The sequence below is a fragment of the Acanthisitta chloris genome, unplaced genomic scaffold (assembly GCF_000695815.1).
Source record: "Acanthisitta chloris isolate BGI_N310 unplaced genomic scaffold, ASM69581v1 scaffold6518, whole genome shotgun sequence".
NCBI classification, from domain to species: Eukaryota; Metazoa; Chordata; class Aves; order Passeriformes; family Acanthisittidae; genus Acanthisitta; species Acanthisitta chloris.
Genome location: NW_008687486.1, coordinates 28820 through 38714, shown reverse-complemented (window position 1 = coordinate 38714; position 9895 = coordinate 28820). Strand labels below are relative to the sequence as shown.

The 9895-nt window shown below is 44.5% G+C and overlaps 1 protein-coding gene across 1 annotated transcript in view; it reads right to left on the bottom strand.

Moving 5' to 3' along the window:
- SETD5 (SET domain containing 5) overlaps positions 1-9895 on the bottom strand; it is a 39726-nt gene that overhangs the window by 9171 nt on the left and 20660 nt on the right. Inside the window, 4 exon segments of the mRNA XM_009080602.1 lie at positions 2-324; positions 1740-1796; positions 4859-5112; positions 6313-6442. Of these exon segments, the coding sequence (XP_009078850.1) occupies positions 2-324; positions 1740-1796; positions 4859-5112; positions 6313-6442 (764 nt within the window).

Genomic DNA, 9895 nt, shown 5'->3' with positions numbered 1-9895 from the left:
GCATCCTGCTTCCGAATTCACTGGCTTCCTCTCCCCCAAGGGAGGAGACCCCCGCAACACCCCATCCACACGTGGCATAGCGTTCAATGGGGAGAAGGCATACATTAAATTAAACTCTGTCCGAAAAGCCTGATCAGAGCTTCGTAGCAGCATCTGTGCTTCCCCACTTTTCCCTGGGAAGTTCATTTCTGAAGTAGAGTTTATGGAGGGTTGTGGAGCCACATCAGAGGAAACAAAGCTGAGCAGCGATGGCCGTTCCTGGCAGGTGTTTGCGCTGGAGTCCAGGTACCCACCCTTCGAATCCAGGTCAGATCGGAGGCAGAGCTGGATACAGGAGGGTGGAAAGTCAGGAAAAGGGGCAGGCAAGGGTGGGAAGAGAAATTTAAGTCAGAAAATCCCCTGTACGATGTTAGCCTCCTGCTTCCCAGTTACTTTCCGATTACCCCTTTGGTTCTTTCCTGCACTGTTTTGCTCACTCCACAACGGAATGACAGACTAAACAATGATGGGATCAGCTGTCCAGGATGGAATGCCCTTTCCCCTTCAGCACTCTCTCGGCAGCAAGAGGGTAAGGCTCAGCACTATCCCCAGGCAGTCAGTGAATTCAAACCAGCATTTTCAATTGCCTCATACATCCCCAAGTTGATGTTAACACACTGTAGTAGCTATATTCATTACTGGGAGAGAACAGAAAAGTTCTGCTGTCCTTTGGCTGTTTCATTAGCCAAGTTCTTGACTGTCCCAAGTCAGCCACTACTAACTTCCTAACAATAAAATGCTCAGGACTTCCAAGCCATTTGTTTTCACTTATTGCGAGCTTTGGAAATCTCTAACAATAGTACATTAATCTAATTTTTACTGCATTTCTACATTTTATAATTTCTAACAAAACCACAATGGCATCATCTTTGTGCTGGCACAATTTCTGGAGCAGTAGGCACTCATACAGCAGTATATCCATTTATCTACTTGAAATGCCAAAACTCCTTCAGGGCAGCAGCATAATCATATCCTTCATCATGTCAGTATGGCAGGATCTCAGACAATGAGTGTAACTGACAAGATTTTGCTCTCTTTGCAGAGCTACAGTGCAGAAGGAAAAACACAGCAGCACCAGACACCAGCTCTGCCCTCCTGCTGTTGCTGGAAAAATCTCCCCTGCTGTATTACAGCTCCGAGTAATCCACTCCAATGGAGATGAGCGTACATTTTCTACTATGAAACAGTTTCTGAGCAAGATACTTCACCTCATATTTTACAACAGGTCAGTATGTAAATAAATTACTATTCTGACACCTCCTCAACATTTTACCTCTGCAAGTGAACAGGTGGTAAGTCAAGGCTGAAGAGAGCAGGTCAGATGCACCACTGAGCCCTCGTTAAGTCAAAACTAGCGGCAAACGCTTTTTCTTCCCCGGCACATTTTGTCACTACTGAGTAAGTATCAGACCACTTATCTGCTGGGCTGGGTCTGAAGTTGATGATGGTATTTCCAGGGTCCCCAGACCTCTTGCCTTCACCTCAGTAGCTGAGACACATCAAGTCTTCACACTGCCTGTTTCCCACCAGTGTCAACAAGTGAATCATAAATTCCAGTCTTCAATTTGTTTACTCTCTTGTGATAACCCTGAAAGCTCTCCTCAGCCTTGTTGTGACTAATGCTCCACCCTTGTTTCCACTGCCTCATCCCTCCCCTCCCACCAGGCACACACACTCCCGGGCTCAGGTGTCATAACTACCTCAGGTGACATGGACTCGGGTCTATGCGCAGGGGAACTCTCGGGGGAGGACACGTTCTAGAGGAGGGAAAAGCATCTAGTTATTCATCTACTTAAAAAGTCAAGAAGCAAAATACAATGTACAAAATACAAGCACAGAGATTAGCAGTGGCTATTCTAAACAAAGACTACCCTGGGAACTGGCCCCAGCCTGGACAGCAGCCTGGTTGGTTAAGTGGTTTCTAATGCCTCTTGAAAGCACAGGCAGGACTGGGTTACTGTGTCTAGTGCTGCAACTCAGTACCCAAAACAGAGCACATAACTGTTAAGAAAAGCAGCATCTTATCCTTGATATTTCCAATGCTGTCAGATAAGAGTTAGCACCATGAAATACAGACAAAGGCATTTATGGTGTTTAGTCTGAGAATGCAAGAGAGATAGAAAGCTTGGTGTAGCCTAAAAAGCAAACTAAGATCCCCCAAACCCTAAGGCAACTGTGCTGGTTTGAGTTGGAGTAGAGTTAACTTTCTTCACAGAGGCTAGTATGAGGCTATGTTTGGGGTTTGTGCAGAACACAGATGTGATAATGCAGAGATGTTTTTGTTATTGCTGAGCAGAGTTTACACAGAGTCAAGGCCTTTGCTGCTTTCCGTACTGCCACACTGGCAAGGAAGGTGGGGATGCATGGGAGATTGGGAGGAGACACAGCTGGGACAGGTGACCCAAACTGACCAAAGGGATATTCCATACCATATGACATCATGCTCAGTATATACGGTGGGAGGAAGAAGGAAGAAGGGGGGACATCTGGAGTGATGGCGTCTGTCTTCCCAAGGAACCGTTACGCGTGATGGGCCCTGCTCTCCTGGAGATGGCTAAACACCTCCTGTCTTTGGGAAGCAGTGAATTAATTCCTTGTTTTGCTTTGCTTGTGTGTGCAGCTTTTGCTTTCTCTATTAAACTGACTTTATCTCAACCCATGAGTTTTTGTAGCTTTTACCCTTCTGATTCGCTCCCCCGTCCCGTTGGTGGGGGAGTGTGTGAGAGGCTGCGTGGCTCTTGGCTGCTGGCTGGGGGTAAACCACGACAGCAACCTTTCACAGGCATTATACTACGAAACAAAAACATCTCCTTCAATCCACTGTGGGCCACCTTTCCAGCTGAAGTCAAGAGAAGAGGTGTGGATACCAAGCTTTATGGAATGTCCTATCATCTGAGCACCTATCAGCAACAGCAGCCTATGCATGTGACAGCACAGTTAAGGGTCCCTTCCCAAGCACTTCCCTGTCCATGCTATTGGATAGGCCTAAAATAGCACCAGAGAGGAAGGCCTCCAAGAGGTATGTTGCCATCAGAGATTATGGCAGGAGTCACTGTCTTCTGCAAAGCAGAAACCCTCCGAAAAAAGAAAAATCTCAGAAACCTTTTATCAAGAAAACCTGACAAACTCCACAGCAAAAGCACATCACTGTGCTTCTAGTCATCCTATGAATTTGGAGGGGCTGAGCATCCTCTAGTTTGTTTTAGCCTAAAAAGGTTACAAAACTGAGTCTGAAAAAACTCGGTCTGTAAAAACCTGACAACCAGAGCTTCAACAGCTTATAACTTCTTCAGAGAGCAGCAAGAAGGAAGTTTCTCAAAAGCCAGTTTTCAAAAGATATATTTCCCAGCAAGCCAAGATGTCAAGCCACATCTTCTGCTTGCTTGAGGAAACTTGTGAACTCTGGGAAAAATTTTTCTGTCACTCTCTTCCCACAGTGCCACAGGACTGAAATATAAAGCTTTACACTTGGAGAGATGTATTCACTGCAGTTAGAACTGATGCTAACTAAATGAAACAGACATGACATTAAAACAGTGATATTATCAATGAGGTGCATTGAGGGAAACACGAAAACGTGAACAAAGAAGCCTATGGTCCACTGAGTTGTTAGACTCTCTTCAAGGGGATAAGTTATAGATACCCAGTGAAACAAAGGCTTTTTATGTCTTATATGTGGGTAGAGAATTAACTAACACTAAGGTGGGACAGGAAAGGAGTGATTAGGCTGTGGAGGTCTGTGGCAACACTGCCCTGATCTGCCACCTCAGCTTCAGCAAGGCTAAAGATCATTTCCAATCAAGCTGCCTGCCTGGAACAGTCTTTCATCTCTCTCCTCAATGATCCACACTCTTCCCTGCTAACCCTGACAGAGCTGCCTCTCAAACAGCATACCAGAAAGGGCTCTCAAAGAAAATAATCAAAACACACGAAGCTAAAAATGCCCCAAAGGACTGTTTGCCCTGCTGCAAAACAGATGAGGGATTCCAGCAAAATAATCCCTAGCATGGAGAGTCCATCACTGCACCACTTCTTAATGGCTCGAACTGGCAGAGTATGAGCAGCTGGCCTGAAATATTCCGTGTTTTTTTTTTTTAAGGAAATATGCAATACTAGAAAGCAAAGCTAAACCTGCAAACAGCATGATCTCTATTCACAAGCACAGAGCAGCAACACGAAGTGGAAGGCCCTGGCTGGCTGGATGCTGGTAGCTCTCCCACAGAGTTTAGAGCAATGGAAACCATGTACACAGCCTGCTCACTACTTCTGCTGATTTTTGCAAAAGGAAACTATCAAGAAATGAAAGGTATAAAGGTACTTTCCTTCTACCCAGTCAAGGGAAAGGAAAACCAAAGGATACAGCAGAAGCTGACGTAAACCAAACTGCATACCTGGGGTTACTGAAAGCTGTTTGGGGAAAGAGGAGCCTTTGAGAAGTGGAACACTTGCACTCTTTGGAAGAGGCAGGGATTGGAAGCTACACTGGCATAGAGATATGAAGGGGGGAAGATGATTAAATACCACTGAAAAGCCTTCAAAATTTGGGAGCTACTCTGCAGAAATAAAGAATTAGACTAATCTTACTGATAGCTACAAAGTGAGGGGAGGCTGTGCTGTAGCAAGGTTTGACATGTAATAGAGCAGGAGATTTGTCCAGAGCGAATCAGAGGAGAAAGGCAGCAGTGCTCTTGAAGCTGACACTGTGATGCTGCTCAGCAATATAGCACATACTGAAATAGGAAGGTGTCCCTAGTGCCACCTCTGCTGCCAACGTTCCCATTCCTCTCTCTTTAGCACCCCCAGTCCCGCACAGATTTACCTCGAACTGTAGTGGAGTATTGCAGCGACTAGCAGCCAGGGAAGGGATTGGTGAGAACATCATGCCATAACCATTGCGACTCTCCTCCTCCCCGGGCAGTGATGAGCAGGGTGTGGCCAGCTGTGGGCTCAGTGAGCCAGGAGCTGAGGGGATGGGAGGTGGAGGGGTGACAGGAGACAGCGGCCGCAGCAGCTTCTTAACGTTCTGCTCCATCAAGTAGCGAGACTTCCACTTCTTCAGGGGACTCAGCAAGTCTGAAACACAAACTGAGCTGAGGACAGTGCTGAACCTTAACCAGTAACCATGAGCAAATCACACGCTGTCTCCTTCCTCCCACTCCCAGCCCAAATGAAGCCCACGAATCTTCAATGGGACTACAAATTTCCTAAACATGAAGTTGCTCTGAAGTACTTTTATACCAACCCTGAGACATGTCTAGATACTGAGAATAGAACAATACATTATCAGGAACATGCAGTAAAGAAGTAAAGGAAGTATTTCAATTAGAAGTAAGCACAAGAGCGAGATAGGGGAAAGGAAGACAGGAAAGGATAAAAAGAGGAGAGGAGAACGGAGGAGAGGGGTCAGGGGATATATGCCACTGTCACTGCTACAAACAAACCAGAGGCAGCTCAGTTATCATTACCTGAACCTAAGAGCTCCCTACAGGGTAACCCCAATACAGCCCAAACACATTTCACAGAGGACGAAAGCCTTGCCCTCAGGCCTACCTCTGTTCCAAATAATCATCTTTCTGGATGCTCAGTTTAAAAAAACAATCAGTAAACCCTACAGTTCAGTTGTGTGCTTCTTCAGGTCTTGCTCGAGATGTACATTTATTGGTTCTGGAATTCTGTTTTTTCTATTCATCTAACCTTTTAATAATCAATTCTGTATTATCTGTGTATTGTCTAGCTTCCTGTCTGCCATCCACAGAAAACTCGTCCCTGACTGTGTACATCTTCACTCTCTTTCTCTGCAGAAAGATTCAGACACAATATTTAACCACTCTGCTGCTTTACTCAGAGATTTTAGCTTCTCCATCTCTTGAGACTCAGTAATTTCCTTATTACATACGTGCCTATGAGACTTTGCTCTATCTTCCTACAGCCACAGGTATGCAGCTGTGCATCTAACAGCATCCTCCTGAAAAGGGATGATATTGTACTCTATTCCCCCCTCTCCCATCCCTTCTATTGTACAGAAGATACACAGCACTGAGGCTGATGATGCAAGATTAAGTGATTATCTTTTCACAGGAAAATACTGAGAAACTTTACGCATACTCAAGCTAGAATGGGTCTGCAGAAATGCAAATGAACAGCAAAATAACTTTCTACCATAAAGCTGTGCCATCAGGCAGCAGAACACACTTGTACAGCTGCCTTTGCTTTCAGCAGCTTCCCCAGTCAGACTCCAGCACCCACACTGCCCTGATGGTGCTCAGCACTTACCTGTGTCATCTTTGCAGATGCTGGAAGAACTGCTGCTCTCGTTACTTTGGTATAGACATTGGGTTCTGTTCTCTTGCGGAGCTGGTGAGGTCTGAGTCATCCCCTCTTCCAGGGCTTGTTTGATCCAGCGCTGAAACAGAACGAGACTACATAAACGTGCAACTCCTCAGGTACTTTTTTCTGTGTAATCCTGCAGGATGCACTCAAACTCCTACACTTCTGTGGAGCAGGGCAGGCTGCTCTGAACACTGGGATGTGTTTCTCAGGCAGGAGCCCACCAGCACACAGCTGTCAGCACCGAGCCCAGCACCTACTGTGATGGGGCTGACTGTGCTCTTGATGAGATGTGTTCTGGGATCAACACTCTTCAGCAGTAACACAAAGACAAGAGCAAATGACAAATACAAAAATGCAAAACTCTGCCACCTAAAAATCTATTCAAAGCACTCATCATTTAAAAGAAAAGGGACACAAATATGATAAACTGTCTTCAATCCCTGGTTTTTGCTAAAAAGCTGTTTCCTGCCCAGGAGCACAGACATGCTGTCCCCCTGCTCCACTAAGGCACATTAGAGCTTAACACAGATTCTGCTCTAACAATTCCAGCAGAGAAATGCCTGAGTTTAATCACATTACAGTTCTTTCAGGACCTGTGCTTGCTGCCAGAGACAGAGAGCAAAAAAAAGTCTGATAAAAATGCAAGCAGCAGCTTTCAAGGAGGGTAAACCAAGAAAAGAATAATAAAGGCAAATCTTTTCTTCTGCTACTAATACAAAAGATAAAAGTCAGTGATCTTCTGAACATGGACAATAAAGAATATTTCAGGTCTCATGCGAGTGAACATGAATTGCAGTCTCAGCAAATCAGCAGCAGCAGTGGGTATGCTAGCCCTGTGTCTTGATACAAACTGACTCCTGATGGCAGGCAGGAACATTTGCTTAATTTACTGTAAAAAAATACCTGCCACAACATAAGGGAAAACACTCAGGTGATTCAGTAAAATGACAGCAAACTGCTGAAAAAAAAAGCAAACAGCAATTTTCATTTGTGCAGTTTACCCAGGGGAATCACTTCACCAGACTCTTCTTCTCCCAGAGAGGTTTAAAACTGTAATTTTACCTTTCAGCAATCCACAGTTCATCTGCATGTCAGCAATGTGTGTCCTATTAGAGAGACATGTGTATGTCTTATAATTCCTCAAAGCTATCATGAAAGTGCATCAGAAACTCAGTGGACACAATCCTCAAAGTGAGAACTTCAATGCGAGGATGAGGAGCAGGTGACAGGATCTATTCTGGTGGCCTTCACTACTGTACAGAAGACTGCACTGATGAGGAGCAGGTGACAGGATCTATTTTGATGGCCTTCACTACTGTACAGCAGACGCTTCTTCGCTGTTCAAAATGTAACTCAAGGATTCCACAGCGGCCACCAGGACAGTGAGAGGCGGCAGCCAGTCTGCAGCTCTGCCACCTCGAACGTGGCATCTGATCTGACAGCCAAGTCACTGCACAGTGTGTGATTAACGTGAGAGCAGGTTACAGTTCAGTTTCCTTGTGAGGTTCAGACACTGCCATGCTTTGGATGCAAGCTGAGATCATCAGCTGAGTTTTTTGGCACAGTTCTCTGTAGTTTAAGGATGAGGCCTGCTGACAATCCAAGAAAATATGTGATCTATTTCAACAGCCTTTATAAATCAACCTCCCTGGCTGAGTTGTCAAAAATAGAGAGGACAAAGATCAGGTCTTGAGAGAGCAATGTCATCAAGTTCTGGACCATTTCTAGACCTCAGCTGGCTGAAAAGGAGGTGTTCCCTGTGAGTTTTCTAAATATTCCTAAACATGAGAGCAGACTTGTACATCTCCAGACTGTTAAGTCATAAAACCACAAAATGCTAACAGGAATTTTCCTAGAGAAAGCTAGGGATCTCCTACAAAGTGGACGAAAGCTCTCACTAGAACAGTGAGTGATTATTTACATTCAAAAAGTAGAAATCCAACAAATCATTTCTGCATCATCTGTTCTGGACACAGAAGCTTTCAGTATTTCATTAAGTATTTAGATAACAGAACAGGTAGCGTATTTAAGTTCTCAGATTAAGAAATAAGAACATGCTAGCTGACAGCATTCAAGATTTTCCTAATAACTTGGGAAATGGATAGGAAAAAACAGGACACAGATCAAGAGGCTGGAACAAAGTACCACATAAATCCAGAAATAATCACTTCCAAAACTACACTACTGTTCTGACAAATAGATTAAATCACAAACTGAACATGCGACTAAATCAACCTGTCAAAGAAAAGTCAGCCGTACTAGGGATGCACAAAGTGGGTAGAGGCTAAAAGACACAAACTTTCTGCTTTGAAAATGCCCCAGTTGCAACACAACATCCAGCTCTGGACACCCAGCTTCAAGAAAGGTGTGGATTAAATTGAAGTCATCCATAGTGAGACTAGTCCATTCCCTCTCGCACAGTGAGAATTATCATCATTTGACTAGGAAATACTCAAATGTAGCAAAAGATTGGAAGACTTTTTCATCACAATAGTTTTTACTGAATTATGAGCTTGCTGGATAGTTGTACAGCAACTGCACCAAGCAGAGAACTCCAGATAACTGCCAGCTTTGTTCTGGATGCTCCTCTTCCCTGAGGTTTGAAGACTGGTAAGGTTCAAAAAGCAGCTTAAACCTTGTTCTCAGCTTAAAGATGCATGAGGAGATTGCCCAGGCACATAGAAACAGACATTCACACATCCAGATACAAACCATGAAGAGGAACTTTACCTATGAGGGAAATAATGAAGAGAGATCTCAGCTTCCTTTTGGAGGTGCCTGTTAGGGCACGACAACAAATTGGCTGAAGGTGGAAACAGTAAAGTCCAAAGATTCTCTTTGGCAAAACTCCCTCAAACAAAGGCAGGCAAAGAAATCAGGACATGGTACCTGACTCTGAAAGCTACCAAGAGAGGGAGGTCAGAAAGGATTACCATATAATTGTTCTCAGGTAATCACACACTGGAAAAGTCTCTGAGCAAAGCCAACACGCAATATAGATTCTAATACAAAGCCAACTGAGCAAACTAACCTGGCTACAGTTTCCCTGTGGATGGGTAAATACTGGCATTTACTGGCCATGTCTGGAGGAATTAAATCCTGAGCTGGGCTCAGTTCAGGCTTCCTGCACAGCCTCACATATCTGTTGTAGACAGGCAGCACATGATCCAAACAAAGAGCTGTGGACTTGCTCTTGTGAACAGGAAAAGTAAAAGCTTTTAAACCACAAAGGCTCTCCAAAGACAATGGATCTTGACTGAGGCACTGTATCCTAGAGATCCTTTGCCACACTCCTATCCCCACAATGCCAACCATCCCCTGACAGCAACTGTAGTAACAAAAAACTTTCTAAGGGCAACAATTAACACTCTCTGAATCATGTATTCTGGGTAATAAATAGCCACTGCAGATCTGTTTAAGAGATCTGTACATGTTTTAGAGAGTCACAGAACTGTTGTTCTACCATGGTAAAAAGGCAAGGATGAGAACTGAACTCTGGCTAGGAGAGGGCCTGCAGTCATAACTT